The sequence below is a fragment of the Bombina bombina genome, chromosome 2 (assembly GCF_027579735.1).
Source record: "Bombina bombina isolate aBomBom1 chromosome 2, aBomBom1.pri, whole genome shotgun sequence".
NCBI lineage: Eukaryota > Metazoa > Chordata > Amphibia > Anura > Bombinatoridae > Bombina > Bombina bombina.
This window is the reverse complement of record NC_069500.1, coordinates 178684774-178710054: the sequence shown is the minus strand read 5'-3', so window position 1 is coordinate 178710054 and position 25281 is coordinate 178684774. Positions and strand designations below refer to the sequence as shown.

The following is a 25281-nucleotide window of genomic DNA, read 5'->3' as shown; positions in this document are numbered from 1 at the left end:
ATGCAAGTCTTTCAGGTTGGGGAGCTGTGTGGGGGTATCTGACGGCACAAGGGGTTTGGGAATCTCAGGAGGTGAGATTTCCGATCAATATTTTGGAACTCCGTGCAATTTTCAGAGCTCTTCAGTCTTGGCCTCTTCTCAAGAGAGAGTTGTTCATTTGTTTTCAGATAGACAATGTCACAACTGTGGCATACATCAATCATCAAGGAGGGACTCACAGTCCTCTGGCTATGAAAGAAGTATCTCGAATTTTGGTTTGGGCGGAATCCAGCTCCTGTCTAATCTCTGCGGTTCATATCCCAGGTATGGACAATTGGAAAGCGGATTATCTCAGTCGCCAAACGTTGCATCCGGGCGAATGGTCTCTTCACCCAGAGGTATTTCTTCAGATTGTTCAAATATGGGAACTTCCAGAAATAGATCTGATGGCTTCTCATCTAAACAAGAAACTTCCCAGGTATCTGTCCAGATCCCGGGATCCTCAGGCGGAGGCAGTGGATGCATTATCACTTCCTTGGAAGTATCATCCTGCCTATATCTTTCCGCCTCTAGTTCTTCTTCCAAGAGTAATCTCCAAGATTCTGAAGGAATGCTCGTTTGTTCTGCTGGTAGCTCCGGCATGGCCTCACAGGTTTTGGTATGCGGATCTTGTCCGGATGGCCTCTTGCCAACCGTGGACTCTTCCGTTAAGACCAGACCTTTTGTCTCAAGGTCCTTTTTTTCCATCAGGATCTGAAATCCTTAAATTTAAAGGTATGGAGATTGAACGCTTGATTCTTGGTCAAAGAGGTTTCTCTGACTCTGTGATTAATACTATGTTACAGGCTCATAAATCTGTATCCAGAGAGATATATTATAGAGTCTGGAAGACTTATATTTCTTGGTGTCTTTCTCATCATTTTTCTTGGCATTCTTTTAGAATACCGAGAATATTACAGTTTCTTCAGGATGGTTTAGATAAGGGTTTGTCCGCAAGTTCCTTGAAAGGTCAAATCTCTGCTCTTTCTGTTCTTTTTCACAGACAGATTGCTATTCTTCCTGATATTCATTGTTTTGTACAAGCTTTGGTTCGTATAAAGCCTGTCATTAAGTCCATTTCTCCTCCTTGGAGTTTGAATTTGGTTCTGGGGGCTCTTCAAGCTCCTCCATTTGAACCTATGCATTCATTGGATATTAAATTACTTTCTTGGAAAGTTTTGTTCCTTTTGGCCATCTCTTCTGCCAGAAGAGTTTCTGAATTATCTGCTCTTTCTTGTGAGTCTCCTTTTCTGATTTTTCATCAGGATAAGGCGGTGTTGCGAACTTCTTTTGAATTTTTACCTAAGTTGTGAATTCCAACAACATTAGTAGAGACATTGTGGTTCCTTCATTATGTCTTAATCCTAAGAATTCTAAGGAGAAATCGTTGCATTCTTTGGATGTTATTAGAGCTTTGAAATATTATGTTGAAGCTACTAAGTCTTTCCGAAAGACTTCAAGTTTATTTGTTATCTTTTCCGGTTTTAGAAAGGCCAGAAAACTTCTGCCATTTCTTTGGCATCTTGGTTGAAATCTTTAATTCATCTTGCCTATGTTGAGTCGGGTAAGACTCCGCCTCATAGGATAACAGCTCATTCTACTAGGTCAGTTTCTACTTCCTGGGCGTTTAGGAATGAAGCTTCGGTTGATCAGATTTGCAAAGCGGCAACTTGGTCCTCTTTGCATACTTTTACCAAATTCTACCATTTTGTTGTATTTTCTTCTTCTGAAGCAGTTTTTGGTAGAAAAGTACTTCAGGCAGCGTTTTCAGTTTGAATCTTCTGCTTATGTTTTTTCATTAAACTTTATTTTGGGTGTGGATTATTTTCAGCAGGAATTGGCTGTCTTTATTTTATCCCTCCCTCTCTAGTGACTCTTGTGTGGAAAGATCCACATCTTGGGTAGTCATTATCCCATACGTCACTAGCTCATGGACTCTTGCTAATTACATGAAAGAAAACATAATTTATGTAAGAACTTACCTGATAAATTCATTTCTTTCATATTAGCAAGAGTCCATGAGGCCCGCCCTTTTTTTGTGGTGGTTATGATTTTTTTGTATAAAGCACAATTATTCCAATTCCTTATTTTATATGCTTTCGCACTTTTTTCTTATCACCCCACTTCTTGGCTATTCGTTAAACTGAATTGTGGGTGTGGTGAGGGGTGTATTTATAGGCATTTTAAGGTTTGGGAAACTTTGCCCCTCCTGGTAGGAATGTATATCCCATACGTCACTAGCTCATGGACTCTTGCTAATATGAAAGAAATAAATTTATCAGGTAAGTTCTTACATAAATTATGTTTTTTTTTACAAAATTGTAGCTTACCTCATTACTTGTCAGGTCAGTGTAAACAAGTGCTGAGTGTCTGTGTCTGAGTGTGTTTCTTTGCGTGTCTGCTAGAGTGTCTATATGTGAATCCTTATGTGTGAGTGTGTGTGTTTCAGTGTATGAGTGTGTATGTGTGTGTATATTACTACCTTTACAACATTTCCAAGTTTAAATAGACACTTAAGAATAAAGTGCATTTACGTTTTTAGTCAATTGGTCAAAAATTGCACATGTCAGAGAAGTGGGGGGGGGGCCCTGATCAATGGTTAAGTCAGGGGCCCCAAAATTTCTAGTGGCGGCCCTGCCAGTTGGGCTCATTGCTACCAGTTTCCCCTCAATTTACTGTTTGGCAGAGTTTATGTTTGGGTCAAACAGGGGAATAGATAAACGGAGATATTAAAGGGACACTGAAACCAATTTTTTTCTTTCATGATTCAGATAGAAAGTTGCTTAAAATTGCATGCTCTAATTTACTCCCATTATCAATTTTTCTTCATTCTCTTGCTATCTTTATTTGAAAAGCAAGAATGCAAGTTTAGAAGCCGGACCATTTTTAGTTCACAACCTGGGTTGTGCTTGTGGATTGGTGGCAAAATGCACCCACCAATAAACAAGTGCTGTTGAGCGATCTGAACCAAAAAGTGTCTGGCTCCTTAGCTTAGATGTCTTCTTTTTCAAATAAAGATAGCAAGAGAACTAAGAAAAATTGATAATAGAAGTAAATTAGAAAGTTGCTTAAAATTGCATGCTCTATCTGAATCATGAAAGAAAGAAAACAATTGGGTTTAGTATCCCTTTAAAGTGATTGTAAATTTTACTTGATGAAATCAAACATACTTGCTGAGAATGTTATAAATATGTAAACCGCATTCATATAAACATAAAAAACAAATGCAATAAACTTTTATTTCATTTTTTATTTATCTTCGTTGTAAGTACTCGACTCCTCCCAACCGGCTTCTTCCTGGTTAGGAGCCCTACATCCGATGCCTCATTTTAATACTTTACGCCCACTCCGTGACGTTTGTTGTAAGCTCCTTCACAAGCAGGGCCGACATTTGCGCATGCGATTAAACAATTGCGGAGAAATTGCGCATGCATATAGCGACCAATACTACAGAAAACAACAGCTCCTCAGCTCTTGGAATGAATGAAATTCAAGAGGTATTACGCATGCGAGACTCGAGGACGAGCATGGAGTATGCTACGTCATCGGGTAGCTCACGCATGCGCATTTAAAGAAAGTGACGTGAGGAACAAAGATCCTGACGCCCTGGGGAAGAAAAAAACAAGACAGAGAAGTGTCAATCAAAAAAGAAAAGTGGGACCAAAAATGCAGGCGGAGGAATTGGCGAAAACAATAGTAATTAAAATTCGATATATTGACTTTAAGTTTACATCTTGGGAAAATATGATGAATGAGACTAGGGTTTATTTGTGAAATTAAATACTTTGAGGCAGAGATGTTTGACTTTAAATGCACTTTAAGTAACTGCTTTCTATGTATTCTTCACTGCAATAACACCTACTCGCACCCTAAAATAGGAGACACATTTCTATCAAATTTTGGATCCTATGTAAAATGGCTAGGTTTAACAAAGAATAGCAAAATAATTAGGTAAATTTGCTAACAGAAGTAATTTGGAACTTTTAAAACTAGCAAAAACTCTATCTAAATCATTAAACTTTAATATTGACTTGAATGTTCCTGTGAGGATTTGTAAAGACCAGCTAGTCTTGTATAGTAATAGCTCTGTGGTAACTTCATGGAGAGGTCATATTTCTTTTTTTTTTTCTTTTTTTTTAATATATATTAATTGTAATCCAATATCCAAATACAGCAAAAAACACAAAAACATCGCAGAAGACAAAAAGATATATAATAAACTCACATGCATATTTTGAATGAAAATCTTTAACCCCAGAGATTCAGGCGTTGCATATAATTTTGGATTAACAATTTTTAAACCTAAAAATGAAAACAAGAGAAAAAAAAAAACAGATGGAGGAAAGGGAAAAAAAAAATAAAAAAAAAAAAGAAGAAAAAAAAAATATATAGATTCCCCCCCTGTCTCCCAAGAACCCAGGCTCTGGCCCAAGAGATACGGTTCAAAGGCAATAACCTTTAAGATATTCAATGGCCATTATTATACTTCTCTATAAAGTGAGATCCACGATGCTGGAAACTCACCTAATAGTACCAATTCTGCGAAACTATCAGAGCTCAAGAAGGAATTCAATATGCATCTTTGAATTTGGGCGGAATATGTTTTAATTATAGGGAGCCATCTTATTAGAAATGTTTTCATTTTTTTTTCCCCTGCTAATTGCGTATGAAAGGATTCAAATATGATTTGGTTTTGTATTTCTTTAATAAAGAGTGAAAAACTAGGGGCTGTTTTTCCCTTCCACGCTTTCAATATTAAGTGTCTGGTCAATAAGATTATTGTATTAAGAATGTTTTCATGTAGGGCTTGATTATCAGTATGATTTTTAAGAAATGATCTCTTCTAACCCAATAGAGATGTCCACCCTATAGGTTTTATTAAGCCAAAAGATAACCTTTTTCCAGAATTGATTAATCTTGGGGCAACGTCCAAACATGTGTAAGATATCTGCTTTTAAATACATACAGCGTGGGCAGGAGAATGTTTGTGAAGTAAACATTCTTCTTAATCTAGATGGGGTATAATAGTAGTTATTCAGCAGCTTCATGTGTGATTCTTTCCAATTTATTGAGATCTTACATTTGCTTAGGGCTAAAAAGCTTGACTTTATTTTTTCATGGTTCATGTCAGAAAAATAGGGTATCCAGATATCACATATTTTATCTAAAGAAATTTGACTTTGTTTAGGCAACATTATATTATATATTAGTGAGATTGACGAAGTCCCACCTGAGAATTTTTGTATATATATTCTAATATCAGACCATGTACCACATCTATCCAGAATCCAACCTTTACTACCAATAAAATGTCGTACTTGTAAATAGGCAAAGAGACTGTTTCTAGGAAGATCAAATTGCCTTACGAGTGATTCAAATGAAAGTGTCTGACCGGAGTCTAGTAGTATTTGACAGACATATCAAGCCCCTTTCTTCCCAGGTTTTAAAAACTGCCTGGGTATTTCCAGGAATGAATTCCGCATTGCCTTTTATTGGGAGATATTCGGGGAACATATAGTTTGCTCCAATTAAGTGGCAAAATTTGCTCCATGCTATCAATATATTATTAAAATATATTAAGTTGCGTATATTAATCAGGGTTTCACCTGGGGAGTTATGTAAAATAGCTTTAAGTGAATAGGGATAAATCATATAGCTTTCAAGATCTAATGAAGAAAACCAATTAGTTTCTGCTAACCAATCAAATGCAATTTTGACCAAGGGGGTCAGGTTATACAGGCTAATATTGGGTAACGCAAGGCCAGCAGTATTACGTTTTGAGTCAATTTATTGAGGGAGATACGTGCTTTCCTACCATGCCAGATGAATTTACTAAACATGGCATTTATTTTATTAATATCTGCTTTCTTTAAGAGCAACGGTAAGTTCTGCAGAGGATATAATAGTTGTGGAAAAATAATTGTTTTTAGTAGACTAACTCTAGCTGTTATAGATAAGGGAAAAGCTGTCCAAATTTCTAGATTTGTCTTGATCTTTTGAATAAGCATTTGATAATTTAAATTATACCAGTTCTGGGGTTTTTTATGCAGATATAAACCTAGATATATAAGAGTATCGACAACTTTAAACGGAAGTTCTTGTATACTATCATTAGTCTTCTGTACCCACATCAGTTCACTTTTAGTATAATTTATTTTATATCCTGAAAAAGTACTAAAGAGATTTAAATATGTTAAAATTAAAGGTATTACCTGGGCAGTATTATATAGGAAAATTATAATATCATCAGCATATAGAAGGATTTTTAATGTTGGTGTAACTAAAGGGGTCCCTATACATACCTGTCTTAAGCGGATGGCCAAAGGTTCAAGAGCAATATTAAACAGTAGTGGGGAGAGTGGGCAGCCCTGTCTCGTGCCTTTTTTTAATGAGATTGCCCTAGTTAGTGATCCATTAATTAATAAAAAAGATATTGGATTCTTATATAAATTGTGTATAAATTGAACAAAATGATTTTTGAATCCAAATTTTTCCAATGCTTTAAAAAGATAGTCCCACTCAATCGAGTCAAAGGCCTTCTCGGCATCAAGCGTTAGTAAGGCTGTATCATATTTTGATTGTTTCCCTTTAGTATTTTTTTATATTCCATATATAGTCTAAGAAAGTTATCACTTTGCGGATGTTTTTAGATGATTTTCTAGATGCCATGAAGCCCGTTTGATCCGGGTGAATGATTCCATCAAGGCAATTCATTAATCTAGCAGACACAATTGATGTTAAGATTTTGTAGTCTGCATTCAAAACCGATATTGGCCTATATGATGATAGTTCTTCCACATTTTTACCTTTTTTTGGTATTAACGTGATGTTTGCCGCTGAGAAGTAAGCTGATATTGGATTGTTATGTATAAAATAGTTATTAAAAAGTTTTTCTAATATCGGACTAACCTCCTCTACCAAGATTTTCAAATATTCTGCCGGCAGACAGTCTGGACCTGCTGCCTTATTCAGGTTAGCTTCGTTGATTGCCTTAACTATCTCTTGTATAGTAATAGGTGCGTTCAAGGCTGTAAGTTGTTCCTCAGTAATTCGAGGTATTGTGACCAGAAGTTTTCTTGATTAATCTCATCCCCACTAGTATTTGTATATAACTGCTGATAATAATTATAAAATAATTTGCTAATATCTCTAGAGTCTGTATACCTCTAGTCGCCATCTTTAATAGCTAATATGAAGTTTTTCTTCTTTCTATTTTTAATTATACTGGCTAAATACTTAGCCGAGCAGCCATGAAATCCTTTAAACTTAGTACTAATCTTTTGCTCTTCTTCCTGAGATTTTTGTCTTAGCACAACATCCCTTTCTTGTCTTGCCTTATTATAGTTCCCCCAATTTATATCTGATGGATTATTATAAAACTTTTTATACGCATTTTTGACCTGGTTAGATAGCTGTCTTTCCCTGGCTAGTGCTTTCTTTTTTTCTACTATTCACGTATAACTTAATTTCTCCCCTTAACACCGCTTTAGATGCTTCCCAAAAAATTTGGACTTTATTAAGATATGTGATGTTATGTGTACAATAGTCTATCCATTTCTGTTTTAGCCAGTAGGCAAACCTAGTATTATTATATAAATATCGTGGAAAGGGGATGCTTTGAGTGTCAGATTTAAACTTAGTCCCTATTTGGAAAGACAGAGAGATGATCGCATGATCCGATACTATTATATCATTTATCTGGGGTTCGATCTTCATTATAGAGAGAGATTCAGCTACCAATAGAAAATCAATTCTCGAAAAAGATTTATGCGATTTAAATTCACATGTAAAGGTATGTAGATTAGGATTTTTAATATGCCAGATATCAAAAAGCTTGAGTTTCGAGCAAAAGCTCTTGAAATATCTGGCATATTTATTATGTTCTTTCATATTTTTTTTAGAAAATCTTTCTGCTTCTGGAAATAGGGACATATTAAAATCACCTCCTACAATTAAATTAGCTGATGCAAATGGGAATAGTTTAACCTTAATTTTTTCCCAGAATTCCTCCGAGAATTTGTTTGGAGCATAGATATTACAAAGCACAAACTTAACTGTATCAATCTGGATCTGTATAATCATATACCTTGCCTCATTATCTAGTTCAATCTTGTTAATCTCATAGGTTAAGTTTTTATTTAGCAGAATAGCAACTCCTAACTTTCTATTAACACATGGAGTGGCCACCACCTCACCAACCCATTTGGTTTTTAATTTAGAAATTTCGGTCTCCTTTAAATGCGTTTCCTGTAAAAAAGCAATACTCGGATTATGCTTTCCTAATTCTCTAATTATAAGTTTACGTTTGATCGGTGAGGTGATGCCACCTACATTCCATGAAAGCACATTCAGGTCATCAAGCATAATCACTTCTTACTTTTATTCCCCTCGGTTTTTCCCTCTTCCTAGCCAGAATTAATATTAACATTACAATATCTAGCTGGGAGACAGAGGAGGGGAAAAGAAACAAACAAAAAAAACAAACAAAAAAAAAAGAAGAAGAAGATAGAGGGAACCCCCCCCCCCGGATGTACAGAAAACAAGTATACATCTTTATAATGAGATAACAACAGGATATGCACATATAATCTCCTTTTGCATATAATCTATATCTTGATACACAGTTATTTAGAATTTATAAACTCTTTAGCCTCATTAGTATCACTAAATGTATGCCTATTACCATTCTCTTCCACTATGATTTTGGCTGGGTATATCATACGAGCTTTTAAGCCTTTTTTAATCATTAATGAACATATGGGGGCCATACTCTTCCTTTTCTGAGATGTCTCCATAGAAAAATCTTGAAATAAGATCTTTTTTCCCCCCTATAATGAGTGTATCCATTTTCCTAAACAGTTTTAATAGTTCTAGTTTGTCTTGGTATCTTAATAGTTTAAAGATGCACATTCTGGGTCCTAATCTATGCGCTCTTTCAATAGGGAGGGGAAGGCAATGCGCAGGAAATCCTAGCGCTTGAGGCAAGATCTTACTAGTAAATTCTACTAGATCCACATACTCTTGGGTTTCTGGTAATCCAACTATTCTTATATTATTACGTCTGGAGCGATCCTCCAGACGAGCTTGCATATTTTGGATTTTAGATATTTGTAAAGTTAGGGCTGATTCTTGTGAACCAACTAGGTCCTCTAAGTCCGAGACTCTGTTCTCGACCTCCGTCATCCTATTGGCAAACTGTTTTATCTCAGTATTTAATATAATTAGTTCAGAGGATATGCCCGATAATTCTTTTTTAATCATATCAAAGGAGAGAAGAGATTGCTTAACTGTGTTACTAGGGTTTGCATATCAAAGGGGGGGTAGAGATGTTTCAATACAATCAGAACTGGTATCGGTGACCCTAGTTCTTTTATCTTTAGTTTTGGCAGGCATTGTGGGAGAGTGATATTTTACCTGAGTGACAAATTTTTCCATTTAAATACGTGCAAAAAAAAAAAAAAAAAAAAAAAAAAAAGCCAATAAGTGAATGTGATATGTGAGATAGTGTAAAAAACAGAAAATCGAAGACCACCAATAGGTGGATATAGGAGAATAAGAAGGAACAACAATTTCCTGATTAATATTCTTATTAGAAACAACCTTAGGAAGGAATCCAGGCTTAGTACGCAAAACCACCTTATTAGAATGGAATATAAGATAAGGCGAGTCGCATTGTAATGCAGAAAGCTCAGAAACTCTTCTAGCAGAAGAGATAGCAACTAAAAACAAAACTTTCCAAGATAAAAGCTTAATATCTATGGAATGCATAGGTTCAAACGGAACCCCTTGAAGAACATTTAGCACTAAATTCAAACTCCATGGCGGAGCAACAGGTTTAAACACAGGCTTGATTCTGACTAAAGCCTGACAAAAAGACTGAACATCTGGAACATCCGCCAGACGCTTGTGTAGTAAGATTGACAAAGCAGAAATTAGTCCCTTTAAGGAACTAGCCGATAATCCCTTCTCTAATCCTTCATGGAGAAAGGACAAAATCCTAGGAATCCTAACCCTACTCCATGAGTAGCCCTTGGATTCACACCAATAAAGATATTTACGCCATATGTTATGGTAAATTTTCCTAGTGACAGGCTTCTGAGCCTGAATCAAAGTATCAATAACCGACTCAGAGAATCCCCACTTAGATAAAATCAAGCGTTCAATCTCCAGGCAGTCAGCTGCAGAGAAATTAGATTTGGATGTTGGAACAGACCTTGAATGAGAAGGTCCTGTCTCAGTGGCAGTTTCCATGGTGGCAGAGATGACATTTCCACTAGATCTGCATACCAGGTCTTGCATGGCCACGCAGGCGCTATCAAGATTACCAAAGCCCTCTTCTGTTTGATTCTGGCACTCAGACGAGGCAGGAGGGGAAAGGGAGGAAACACATAAGCCAGGTTGAACGACCAAGGTACTGCTAGAACATCTATCAATACTGCTTGGGGATCCCTTGATCTGGATCCGTAACTAGGAAGTTTGGCATTCTGAAGAGATGCCATCAGATCCAATTCCGGTGTGCCCCATTGATGAATCAATGTTGCAAACACCTCCGGATGGAGCTCCCACTCCCACGGATGAAAAGTCTGACGACTTAGAAAATCCGCTTCCCAGTTTTCCACTCCTGGGATGTAGATTGCTGATAGATGGCAAGAGTGCGTCTCTGCCCATCGAATTATCTTGGAAACCTCTATCATCGCTAGAGAACTATTTGTTCCCCCTTGATGATTGATATATGCTACAGTCGTGATATTGTCCGACTGGAATCTTATGAATTTGGCCAAGGCCAACTGAGGCCACGCTTGGAGCGCGTTGAATATTGCTCTCAGTTCCAGAATATTTATTGGTAGTAGAGACTCCTCCTGAGTCCAAACACCCTGAGCCTTCAGGGAATTCCAGACTGCACCCCAGCCCAAGAGGCTGGCGTCCGTCATCACTATGACCCATGCTGGCCTGCGGAAGCACATTCACTGGGACAGATGATCTTGTGACAACCACCAAAGAAGAGAGTCTCTGGTCTCTAGATCCAGATTTATCCGAGGAGATAAATCCACATAATCCCCATTCCACTGTCTGAGCATGCACAGCTGCAGTGGTCTGAGATCTAAGCGAGCAAATGTCCATTGCCGCTACCATTAACCCAATGACCTCCATACACTGCGCCACTGATGGCCGAGGAATGGAATGAAGTACTCGGCAAGTAGTTAGACATGAAAAATTTTCTGACGGAGGTCAGAAAGTCAAAGATCCTATCAGAGTTCCTAGGAATGGAAACTAGTGAACTCTCTTGTATGTTTACCTTCCACCCGTGAGTTCTTAGAAAAGCCAACACGATGTCCGTGTGAGATTTGGCTAGATGGTAAGTTGACGCCTGAATCAAAATATCATCCAGATAGGGCGCCACTGTTATGCCCCGCGGCCTTAGAACCGCCAGGAGGGACCCTAGCACCTTTATGAAGATTCTGGGAGCTGTGGCCAACCCGAAAGGGAGGGCCACAAACTGGTAATGTTTGTCCAGGAAGGCGAACCTGAGAAACTGGTGATGATCTTTGTGGATAGGAATGTGAAGATACGCATCCTTCAAATCCACGGTGGTCATATATTGACCCTCCTGGATCATTGGTAAAATTGTTCGTATGGTCTCCATCTTGAACAATGGGACTCTGAGAAATTTGTTTAGACATTTTAGATCTAAAATGGGTCTGAAGGTTCCCTCTTTTTTGGGAACCACGAACAGATTTGAGTAAAAATCTAAAAACCCCTGCCCCTGTTCTAGTTTTGGAACTGGGCAGATTACACCCATGGTATATAGGTCTTCTACACAGCGTAAGAACGCCTCTCTTTTTGTCTGGTCTACAGACAAACGTGAAAGATGAAATCTCCCTCTTGGGAGAGAATCCTTGAATTCTAGTGGATACCCCTGGGTCACGATTTCTAATGCCCAGGGATCCTGAACATCTCTTGCCCAAGCCTGAGCAAAGAGAGAAAGTCTGCCCCCTACTAGATCCGGTCCCGGCTCAGGGGCTGCCCCTTCATGCTGTCTTGGTAGCAGCAGCGGGCTTCTTGGCCTGTTTACCTTTATTCCAGGTCTGGTTCGGTCTCCAGACTGACTTGGATTGTGCAAAATTCTCCTCCTGCTTAGTGGTGGAGGAGGAAGTAGAAGGTACACCTTTAAAGTTTCGAAAGGAACGAAAATTATTCTGTTTGGCCCTCATTTTAACCTTCTTGTCCTGAGGAAGGGCATGATCTTTACCTCCTGTAATGTCGGAAATGATCTCCTTTAGTTCAGGCCCGAATAGGGTCTTACCCTTAAAAGGAATAGCCAAAAGCTTGGATTTTGATGACACATCAGCAGACCAAGACTTAAGCCATAATGCTCTACGCACTAAAATGGCAAAGCCTGCATTCTTTGCCGCTAATTTAGCCATTTGAAAAGCGGCATCTGTAATAAAAGAATTAGCTAGCTTGAGAGCCTTAATTCTATCCAAAATATCATCTAATGGGGTCTCAACCTTAAGAGACTCCTCTAGAGTCTTAAACCAAAAAGCTGCTGCAGTAGTTACTGGAACAATGCACGCTATAGGTTGTAGAAGAAAACCCTGATGAATAAACAATTTCTTCAAAAGACCCTCTAATTTTTTGTCCATAGGCTCTTTGAAAGCACAACTGTCCTCAATAGATATAGTTGTACGCTTAGCCAGGGTAGAAATAGCTCCCTCCACCTTAGGGACCATCTGCCACGAATTCCGAATGGTGTCAGATATGGGAAACATTTTCCTAAAAGTAGGAGGGGGAGAGAACGGAATGCCTGGTCTATCCCATTCCTTAGTAACAATGTCCGAAATTCTTCTAGGGACTGGAAAAACATTAGTGTAAGTAGGGACCTCTAGATATTTATCCATTTTACACAATTTCTCTGGTGGGATGACAATAGGGTCACAATCATACAAAGTCGCTAAAACATCCCTGAGCAACAATCGGAGGTGTTCAAGCTTAAACTTAAAGGCCGCCACATCTGAGTCTGTTTGAGGGAACATCTTTCCTGAATCTGAAAGCTCTCCCTAAAACAGCAATTCCCCCACCCCCAAATCAGAACACTGTGAGGGTACATCGAAGATGGCCAATAAAGCATCAGAGGGCTCAGCATTTACTCTAATACCTGACCTGCTGCACTTACCCTGTAAACCTGGCAGTTTAGATAATACCTCTGTAAGGGTAGTAGACATAACTGCAGCCATATCTTGCAGGGTGAAAGAATTAGACACACTAGAAGTACTAGGCATCGCTTGAGCGGGTGTTAAAGGTTGTGACACTTGGGGAGAATTAGATGGAATAACCTGATTCTCTTCTGACTGAGAATCATCCTGAGACATACTTTTATCAGCTAAAATATGTTCTTTGCAATGTAAGGCCCTTTCAGTACATGAGGGACACATTTTAAGTGGGGGTTCCACAATGGCTTCTAAACACATAGAACATTGACTTTCCTCAATGTCAGACATGTCAAAACAGGCTAGCAATGACCACAAACAGGCTTGAAAACACTTTATTTAGTGAAAAAATAATCTGAAAAACAGTACTGCGTCTTTAAGAGAAAGAAAAGTGTACAATTTTTCCAAAACTGCTCTAAAATGTTATAATTATCTTAATTTTACTATATATGTGTCTTATCTTGCCAGCTAAGATTGCACCACAAGGTATGCTTAACCCTTAATGGAAAAAAACGTTACTCAAAAACGTTAGGAAATTAAACAATCAACCCCCTGCACCTCGCCACAGCTCTGCTGTGGCGCCTACCTGCCCTGAGGGGTCTGTAAAATCACTCTCACTTTGTTTAGGCCAAATCTTTCAGTTTAGGCCCACCGGAGCTGGAGCTTGCATGGGGAATTCAACTGCGCATCTGAGGCACGAAATTAGGCCCCACCCATCTACATCGATGTCTCACTGCCTAGTAAAAACACAGTCTCTCCAGAAAAAAAATGACTGAACATACCTCAATGCTTGTAGCATGAAAAACGCCTGGGAAAAATAGCACTCACCGGTACCATTTAAAATAAAAATGTCTTGCTTGAAGAAAATAAAAACTATCATTTTAATCACCTCTTTCACTTTACCTCTTCCTATTACTTAGTATAGGCAAAGAGAATGACTGGGGGTGGAGAGAAGGGAGGAGCTATATATACAGCTCTGCTGTGGTGCTCTTTGTTACTTCCTGTTAGCAGGAGGATAATATCCCACAAGTAAGGATGAATCAGTGGACTTGTCGTATCTAGTAGAAGAAAAAATATTTTTGAAAAAGCTTTATTGAAGATGTAGCAAACAGTATAAACAAATTACTGTGATCATACAAATGAAGTTTGGCATGTTTGAGACCGCCCAAAAACCCTTCAACTATGTTGTTATTCTGTGTTTTATGTGACTCACTTATTCCCTTATTTTGAAAATGTTCAATATCTTCATGTTACATTCTACTACCTCTTGTCTCTATAACAAACTATTATTCATTTACTCCTTGCCACCTGCTACATTCATTGGCCTTCTCTATTACCCTCACCTCACTTTTTCTCTCATGAACTTCACACATTCTTAAACTATCTCTCATCCCTGCACCTCTTCCCAAAGACACTCAATACTGCAAATCTGTATCTCATCTTAGGTCACTACCTCTTGCGAAAACTAGCTGCTGGTGATACCTCCCTCAATCCCACATAACATCCTAACTTCACCCACCCATGTATGGCTTTCTATAGACCTAAAAATCAGAACTCTGGAAACCTTACTCAAATTCCTTTTGTATCTAAAGTCAACATCCTCTTCCCTTGTGCACTTAGTGTTGTGGACTTTCACAAGCATAAATCCAACAATGAAAAGAGCCAAAGTCAAGAAGGGGCCACCTACTTCCGCATTTGGCAGAAAATGAAGATGAAGAATGCCCATGTCTACTCTCGCTCTGTTTGCTATAAGCTCGTTTCTATCCATGGCCTCTTCATCACCTATTGCCCCAAACATCTGGCTCTCAAAGAATCCTGTATCTCTTCTTTAGACACAGTCTCCACTGCTGCATTGTCACATAGGGGTCTCCACTTCAGCCACACCCCTAGGTCTGGAAACAGACAAGAAGGTGGTATAGGTATTTTACTTTCCTCTCGTACTTCTCAACACAAACCCTTTCTTCTCTCACATTTTCTTCCTTCAAACCCAACATGAATCACTTATTATCTCCCCTCTCTATATGTGCTGCAGTTATATATCACTCCCTGGTTCCTCAACTCCATTTCTCAATAATTTTGCTGCTTGGCTACCTTATTTACTCTCCTCAGACACCCCTGTCCTCATTCTTGGGGATTTCAACCGCTGAACCGAAATAAAGGAGCAGTCTTTAGAGGTTTAGATACAAGGTAATTGCAAAGGTAAAAAGTGTATTAAAATAAACATGTTGGTTATGCAAAACTTGGGAATAGGCCATAAAGGGATTATCTATGTTATTTAACAATAACAATTCTGGAGTTGACTGTCCCTTTAAGTCACTAGATCAGCAACACCTCTCAAACCTCTGGTCAGGGCAGGAAAAAGGAGAAGCTGGAAGAGAGCAATCTGCCACTACAACTCCACTCTTACATCGGCCCTTGACAATTTGGCACCTCCTACCATAGCTTAAAAAAGCATCCACTCATCCTCAGCCCTGGCACACTCCTCTGACTTGCTACCTATGCAAATGTTCCCACACTGAACTACCGAAGGCAAAATCGAAAGGCCAATTCTCTCTGTTAATCCTTCTCGATCTGTCTGCAGCCTTTGAAACTGCTAACCACACTCTTACTTCAAAGTAGTATCTTGTCAGGTAACCCATTCAGTTCCAGGTGAAGGTGTAGAATACTGCTAAGTGCTAACTGACACCCCCCACTTAAGATAACGCCTAACACTCTCCAATCCTTCGCCATTTGTGACAAAGTACTCTTGTGGTTCTCTTCCTATACCTATCTAACCATACCTTTAGTGAAGTCTTCTCTGGTGCATCCTCTGCTCCTTTACTACAAGTCTCTGTTCTTTGCCCCTTCTCAATCTATACATCATCATTAGGTACTTTAATGAAGTCCTATGGGTTACAATATCATGTATATGCAGATGACATCCAAAACTACCTCTCTAGACCAGATCTATCCCGTTTCCTTGCTAACTAGTGTAACCACTAGTCTAACCATCTTTCTAATTTCATCTTGTATATCCTCTTACTACCTTATAGCAAAATGTGTCCAAAACTGAGCTCCTTATCCCCCCCCTTCTTCTAAAATCTCTACCCCCATGTTTCTTTATCTGTTGATAACATGTATTACTCGAAGGGAGAAAAAAAAAATGTAGTTTGCCTTATTCCAATAGCTGAAAAAAATACTGATTTGCTTCAATTTCATGGTTTCTAATGACCAACAGATTTATGTAAATTACCAAATTTCAATCACATTTTTTCATCTAATTGCCTAAAAAAAGTTATTTAAAGTGACAAAAACATGAACATACAAACAGATACCTGTTCATATTATACTAATTAGTGTAGTTTATTGTATTTAAAAAAGGGACATGAAATCTATTTTGTATGGATTCAGATATGACATAATTAGAAACAACTTTACAATTCATTTGTATTATCTAATGTGCTTTGTTCTCTAGGTATCCTTGACAAGTATATCTAGGCAGGGTCATGAGCAGCAATGCACTACCGGGAGCCAGCTGCTGATTGGTAGCTGCACATATATGCCTCTTGTTATTGGCTCACCTGATGCAATCAGCACTGCTGCAATAAAGAATACTAGAATAAGAGAATTAAAAGGGACAGTCTACACTAAAATTTTTATTGTTTAAAAAGATAACGCCTTTACTACCCATTTCCCAGCTTTACATAACCAACATTGTTATATTAGTACACTTTATAACATTTAAACCTCTAAATTTCTGCCAGTTTCTTAGTCACTACAGACAGACTCTTATCACATGCTTTTTTATTAGCTTTTCACAACAGTAGACTGCTAGTTCATGTGGGCAATATCGATTGTGCTCACACCTGTGGAGTTATTTAAGAGTCAGCAAAACACAGCACTAATTGGCTAAAATACAAGTCAATAGATAATCACTAAAAGTCATGTGATCAGGGGGCTGTCAGAAGATTCTTAGATACAACATAATTTATGTAAGAACTTACCTGATAAATTCATTTCTTTCATGTAATTAGCAAGAGTCCATGAGCTAGTGACGTATGGGATATACATTCCTACCAGGAGGGGCAAAGTTTCCCAAACCTTAAAATGCCTATAAATACACCCCTCACCACACCCACAATTCAGTTTAACGAATAGCCAAGAAGTGGGGTGATAAGAAAGGAGCGAAAGCATCAAAAATAAGGAATTGGAATAATTGTGCTTTATACAAAAAAAAATCATAACCACCACAAAAAGGGTGGGCCTCATGGACTCTTGCTAATATGAAAGAAATGAATTTATCAGGTAAGTTCTTAAATAAATTATGTTTTCTTTCATTTAATTAGCAAGAGTCCATGAGCTAGTGACGTATGGGATAGCAGATACCCAAGATGTGGAACTTCCACGCAAGAGTCACTAGAGAGGGAGGGATAAAATAAAGACAGCCAATTCCGCTGAAAAAATTAATCCACTACCCAAATCAAAACTGAAATATAAGCAGAAGAATCAAACTGAAACAGCTGCCTGAAGTACTTTTCTACCAAAAACTGCTTCTGAAGAAGAGAAAACATCAAAATGGTAGAATTTAGTAAAAGTATGCAAAGAAGACCAAGTCATTGCTTTGCAAATCTGATCAACAGAAGCTCCATTCTTAAAAGTCCAGGAAGTAGAAACTGACCTAGTAGAATGAGCCGTAATCCTCAGAGGCGGAGATTAACCCGACTCCAAATAAGCATGATGAATCAAAAGCTTTAACCAAGATGCCAAAGAAAAGGCAGAAGCCTTCTGACCTTTCCTAAAACCAGAAAAGATAACAAATAGACTAGAAGTCTGTCTGAAATCTGAGTAGCTTCAACATAATATTTCAAAACTCTTACCACATCCAAAGAATGTAAGAATCTTGCCAAAGAATTCTTAGAATTAGGACACAAGGAAGGGACAATAATTCCTCTACTAATGTTGGTAGAATTCACAACTTTAGCTAAAAATTGAAATGAGGACAGCAAAAACCACCTTATCCTGATGAAAAATCAGAAAAAAGGAGATTCACAAGAAAGAACAGATAATTAAAAAAAACTGTTCTAGCTGAAGAGATGTCTAAAAAGAACAATACTTTCCATGAAAGTAATTAATGTCCAAAGAAAGCATATGCTCAAACAGAAGAGCCTGTAAAGCCTTCAGAACCAAATTAAGGCTCCAAGGAGGAGAAATTGGCTTAAATGACAGGCTTGATATGAACCAAAGCCTGAACAAAACAATGAATATCAGAAAGATTTAGCAATTCTTACTGTGAAACAGCACAGAAAAAGCAGAGATTTGTTCTTTCAAGGAACATGCAGACAAAATCTTATGAAGAAACTATAAAATCCTAGGAATTCTAAAAGAATGCCAAGAGAATTCATAAGAGCATCATGAGATGTAAATCTTCCAAACTCGATAATAAATCCTACTAGACACAGATTTATGAGCCTGCAACATAGTATTAATCACGGAGTCAGAGAAACTTCTATGACTAAGTACCAAGCGTTAAATTTTCATACCATCAAATTAATAGTTTGAATTCCTGATGAAAAAAACGAATGTTAATATATAAGGTCTGGCCTTAATGGAAGTAACCAAGATTGGCAACTGGACATCCGAACAAGAACCATATACCAAAACCTGTGTGGCCATGCTGGAGCCACCAGCCACACCAAAGATTGGTCTCTGATGATTTAGAAAATCACTCTAAAAAGAAGAACCAGAGATGAAAAAATATAGGCAGATTGATAATTCCAAGGAAGTGATAATGCATACACTACTTCCGCCTGAGGATCCCAGGACCTGAACAGGCCCCTGGGAAGTTCCTTGTTTAGATCAGATGCCATCAGATCTATTTCTGGAAGCCCTCACATCTGAAAAATTGAAAAACATATCTGGGTAAAGAGACCATTCTCCCGGATGTAAAGCTTGATTAACAGAGATAATCCGCTTACCAATTGTCTATACCTGGGAAAAAGACCACAGAAATTAGATAGGAGCTGGATTTAGCCCAAGCAAATATCCGAGATACTTCTGTCACAGCCTAAAGACTGACAGTCCCACCCTGATGATTGACATACGCCACAGTTGTGACATTGTCTGTCTGAAAAAACGTCTTTTCTTCAAAAAGCAACCAAACTGAAGAACTCTGAGAATGCACGAAGCTCCAAAATATCAAATGGTAATCTCGCCTCCAGAGATTTCCAAACCCCTTGTGCTGACAGAGATCCTCAGACAGTCTCCCAACCTAAAAGACTCGCATCTGTAGAGATCATGGTCCAGGTTGAAAGAACCGAAGAGACCTGTAGAACTAAATGATGGTGATCTTAACCACCGAATCAAAGATAGTTAAATATTAGGATTCAAAGATATAAAAAGTGATATCCTAGAATCCCTGCACCATTATTCAGCATAAAAATTGGAAAGGTTTCCTATGAAATGAGCAAAGGGAATCGAATCCAATGCTGCAGCCATGAAACCTAAAACTTCCATGCATATATAGCAACTTGAAGGAAATAATAGAGACTGAAGGTTCCGACAAACAGAACCCAATAAACTTGTTACTTGTCTGTTAGAGACAAAAACATTGACACAATCTATCTGGAAACCTAAAAAAGGTGACCCTTGTGTGAGAAATCAAGGAGCTTTTGATAAAAAGATCCTCTAACCAAGTCTTGAAGAAACAACAAAGTTGATTCGTATGAGATTCCGCAGAACGAAAAGACTGAGCCAGTACCACGATACCGTCCAAATAAGGAACACTGAGAACCTTGAAAAGATTCTTAGAGCTGTCGCTAGACCAGAAGGAAAAGCAACAAATTGGTAATGCTTGTCAAAAAAAAAGAGAATCTCAGAAATGTAAAATCTGAATGAAAACAGAAAATGAAGATATGCATCTATTGTATCTATTGTAAACAAATAATGCCATCACTGACCAAAAAGACAGAATAGACCATATAAACACCATTCTAAAAGATGGTACACTTATATGACAGTTCAAAAGATTTTCTATCTTTGGAACAATGAATAGTCTTGAATAAAACCCCAAAACCCAGTTCCTAAAATGAAACTGGAATAAATACCCCAGAAAACTCCATGTCTGAGACACACTTCAGGAAAGTGTTAGTCTTACTGGAATATGATAGAGAAAAAGACTTCTCACAGACGGTTTTACTCTGAAACCTATTCTGTACCCAAAGTTTAAGAAGTTTGGACCGAATAGAACCAAACAAATTTCAAAAAAAGTCTTAACCTGCCCCTTTCCAGGCAAGCTGGAATAAGAATCGCACCTATATGCAAATTTGGGGAGCTCACTTTGAACTTAATTGAAAAAATAAATATGTTACTTGGGGAAGAATTCGGGATTCCGTTCCTTAGTAAGAACAGAAAACTAAAATAAGCTTAAAGTTTTAGTCTTAGAACTTAATCTTGAAGCCCAGAGTAACAGTTAAATAATTGAATCCAATTATGAACCAAATAATTGAATATCTTGGAAAAAAAGAAATATGGATTTTAGAATTCAAATTAGCATTCCAAGATTGAAATCACAAAGTTCTTCTAGCTAAAATAGCTAAAGACATAGATTAAACCTCATTTGCGAAAATATTTAATAAAATGACAACACAAATGAAATTATTAGCATGTTAATAAAGTTAAAGGATCAGACAACACACTGGACTTGCACAATCAACAAATGCAAGATAACAAGACAATGCAATAGCACTTAGTCTGAATTTCAAATAAGTAGAAGATTTTGTCCTTTTAACAATGCTAAACAAATCATAATCCGATACTCGATCTTAAAGTATCCAACCAGAAAGATGCAGCAATTTGCAACATCAGACAAATAAATTACAGATCTAAGAAAAAGTACGTGAAAATAATTTTCCTTAAATAAGATACGACATCTGAAGGAAAAAATAAATACCATTTGCTATAAGAATAATAGTATATTTAGCAGGAGTAGAGATAGCCACATTAACTTGGGGAATCTTTCCTCAAAACTGAAAATTAACTGCCGGCAAAGAATACAATTTAAAAACCTTAAAGAAGGACTAAAAGAAAATTCTCAGCCTATTCCATTCCCTAGTATTAGGAACTGGAAAAAACCTCTGAAGAAACCACAGAAGATAAATAAGCAGAATTTAAATGTTAGCTAGTCTTTAAAATCAAAAGAACTAGATATTTCAATATCCAAAATAATCAACACCTTTTGAACAAAGAACAAATGTACTCTAATAAAGAAAAAAAGTAGATTTGTTAGTGTCAATATCTGATGAAGAAAAATTCTGAATGAGAAAAAAAGCACCATCAGATAAGGATAATTCATTATGTTGTTGGTCATTTGAAACTTCAACAACTAAAAAAAGAAGTTTGAAAAAGACCTAAACATTTTATTAGAAGGCGGGACGTCAGACAAAGCCTTTAAAATAGAATCAGAAAAATATTCTTATAAATTTCTAAGTATATCTTGTACATAAGATATAAAAAGAATAGCAATATATAAAGCATAAATACTAATGGATTCTGCATGTAAAAGTTTATCATGATAACTTATTACAAACCATAGCTAAAGATAAACATTCATAACATTAAAATAAATGAACTTAGCTTTGGTAGGACTGATATCAGTCAACAGGAATCCCTCAGCATTTCTTGATACAGGAACAGTGTTTTGAATATCTTGCAATATGTAATAGAAAAAAACAACATATAAAGCATAATTTATCAAATTCCTTAAATGACAGTTTCAGGAATGGGAAAAAATGCAAAATAAACAAGCTTCTAGCAACCAGAAGCAACAAAAAAGTGAGACTTAAATAATGTGAGAAAAAAGTGGAACAAGTATGACGCCCACATTTTTGGCGCCAAATATGACGGCCACATTATTGGCGCTAAGTACAACGCCCATATTTTTTGGCGCCAAGTATGACACCACATCCTCTGACGTCGAAACAGACGCCCACATTTTTTGGCGCAAAAAAACGTCTGAATACACATGCGTCAAAAAAATTACGTAACTACAAACAACTTCCGGCGTCAACGACGACGCCGGAAATTACAAGATTTTGCGCCAAAAAAGTTTGCGCCAAGAATGACGCAATAAAATGAAGCATTTTCTGCCCCCGCGAGCCTAACAGCCCGCAGGGAAAAATAGTCAATTGAAAATTTTCAAGGTAAGAAAAATAATATTTATTCATATGCATTATCCCAAAATAATGAAACCGACAGTCTGAATGAAGGAATACTGATTACCCTGAATCATGGCAAATATAAGTTTAAAGACATATATTTAGAACTTTACATATAAAGTGCCCAACCATAGCTTAGAGTGTCACAAAAAATAAGACTTACTTACCCCAGGACACTCATCTACATATAGTAGATAGCCAAACCAGTACTGAAACGAGAATCAGTAGAGGTAATGGTATATAAGAGTATATTGTCGATTTAAAAAAGGAGGTAGGAGAAGAAATCTCTACGACCGATAACAGAGAACCTATGAAATAGATCCCCTAGAGGAAGACCATTGTATTCAAATAGGCAATACTCTCTTCACATCCCTCTGCCATTCACTGCACTCTGAGAGGAAAACTGGGCTTCAGCCTGCTGCAAAGCGCATATCAACGTAGAATCTAGCACAAACTTACTTCACCACCTCCATGGGAGGCAAAGTTTGTAAAACTGAATTGTGGGTGTGGTGAGGGGTTTATTTATAGGCATTTTAAGGTTTGGGAAACTTTGCCCCTCCTGGTAGGAATGTATATCCCATACGTCACTAGCTCATGGACTCTTGCTAATTACATGAAAGAAAAGGTAATCAGAGGTAAAAATAAAAAAAAAGTGTATTAAAGGGACAGTAAACACCAGAATTTTTGTTGTTTAAAAAGAAAGATAATCCCTTTATAACCCATTCCCCAATTTTGCATAATTTTGCAGTTATACTAATATACTTTTTACCTCTGTGATTAACTTGTATCTATGCCTCTGCAAACTGCCCCCTTGTTTCAGTTCTTTTGACAGAACTTTTTAGCCAATCAGTGCCGACTCCTATGAGCTTCACATGCCTGAGCTTAATGTTAGCTATATGAAACACATGAACTAACTCCCTCTAGTGGTGGAAAACTGTCAAAATGCTTTCAGATTAGAGGCAGTCTTCAAGGTCTAAGAAATTAGCACATGAACCTCCTAGATTTAGCTTTCAACTAAGAATACCAAAAGAACAAAGCAAAATTGGTAATAAAAGTAAATTGGAAAGTTGTTTAAAAATTGCATGCCCTATTTAAATCATGAAAGATTTTTTTTTTTTTTACTTTACTGTCCCTTTAATATAACTGTTGGTTATGCAAAACTGGGGAATGGGTAATAAAGGGATTACCTATCTTTTAAAGCAAAAATTATATTGTAGTACCTTTAAGCAAACTTGATAATTGAAATAAATTGGAAAGTTGTTGAAATATTTGTCTCTAAGCGAATTATGAAACAAAAGTTTTGTTTTTCATGTTCATTAAACACATTCCTAATACAATTCATTTAAGCCAGGTACAGACACTTCTTTTTTCTCAATTTAATGAAGAATGCCCATGCAAACTTAAACTATAACTCTGTGGTAATACAAAAAAAATCAATAAAAAAAAATAAAAAAAAATCTTAGAATTGTTTATTCATTATTTGAAACGTATTTGCATCTACTTCTGCAGTGCGGATGATGAACATGTTTTGCCATCTTGGGGTTCCCCCTCCGATTGGATCCTGGGGACCCATTCAGTGCAGATGGGGAAAGGAGATGCCTTCTTCCTGCACACCAGGTGTACATGGTGTTCTCACAGGGGAGCAGGACTACGGGTTGCTGAAGCAGTTAGCCAGGGTGCAGGGGGGGTTGTTAGGGTTTCAAGCCCATATCTCAGCCCCCAAGCCACTTACAAGAACAAGGCTATCCTGTCAAATGAGGTTACATACCCCTGAAAGCTGAAGGTGATCATAGTATTAACAGCAATTACCTGCAGCAGCATTTAAAAACAGAATTTATGTTTACCTGATAAATTACTTTCTCCAACGGTGTGTCCGGTCCACGGCGTCATCCTTACTTGTGGGATATTCTCTTCCCCAACAGGAAATGGCAAAGAGCCCAGCAAAGCTGGTCACATGATCCCTCCTAGGCTCCGCCTACCCCAGTCATTCGACCGACGTTAAGGAGGAATATTTGCATAGGAGAAACCATATGATACCGTGGTGACTGTAGTTAAAGAAAATAAATTATCAGACCTGATTAAAAAACCAGGGCGGGCCGTGGACCGGACACACCGTTGGAGAAAGTAATTTATCAGGTAAACATAAATTCTGTTTTCTCCAACATAGGTGTGTCCGGTCCACGGCGTCATCCTTACTTGTGGGAACCAATACCAAAGCTTTAGGACACGGATGAAGGGAGGGAGCAAATCAGGTCACCTAAATGGAAGGCACCACGGCTTGCAAAACCTTTCTCCCAAAAATAGCCTCAGAAGAAGCAAAAGTATCAAACTTGTAAAATTTGGTAAAAGTGTGCAGTGAAGACCAAGTCGCTGCCCTACATATCTGATCAACAGAAGCCTCGTTCTTGAAGGCCCATGTGGAAGCCACAGCCCTAGTGGAATGAGCTGTGATTCTTTCGGGAGGCTGCCGTCCGGCAGTCTCGTAAGCCAATCTGATGATGCTTTTAATCCAAAAAGAGAGAGAGGTAGAAGTTGCTTTTTGACCTCTCCTTTTACCGGAATAAACAACAAACAAAGGAAGATGTTTGTCTAAAATCCTTTGTAGCATCTAAATAGAATTTTAGAGCGCGAACAACATCCAAATTGTGCAACAAACGTTCCTTCTTCGAAACTGGTTTCGGACACAGAGAAGGTACGATAATCTCCTGGTTAATGTTTTTGTTAGAAACAACTTTTGGAAGAAAACCAGGTTTAGTACGTAAAACCACCTTATCTGCATGGAACACCAGATAAGGAGGAGAACACTGCAGAGCAGATAATTCTGAAACTCTTCTAGCAGAAGAAATTGCAACCAAAAACAAAAC

The 25281-nt window shown here is 37.7% G+C and overlaps 1 protein-coding gene across 4 annotated transcripts in view; it reads right to left on the bottom strand.

The window, feature by feature from the left end:
* Positions 1–25281, bottom strand: part of HOMER1 (homer scaffold protein 1) — a 399318-nt gene that overhangs the window by 291750 nt on the left and 82287 nt on the right. Inside the window, exon 1 of one of the 4 annotated variants that reach the window (XM_053701368.1) lies at positions 4244–4285. The exons of the other annotated variants lie outside the window; for them this stretch is intronic. Within the exon in view, the coding sequence (XP_053557343.1) occupies positions 4244–4245 (2 nt within the window). The 5' untranslated portion in view covers positions 4246–4285. Of the gene's footprint in view, positions 1–4243; positions 4286–25281 lie in introns of those variants that run through there. 4 annotated transcript variants of the gene reach the window in all.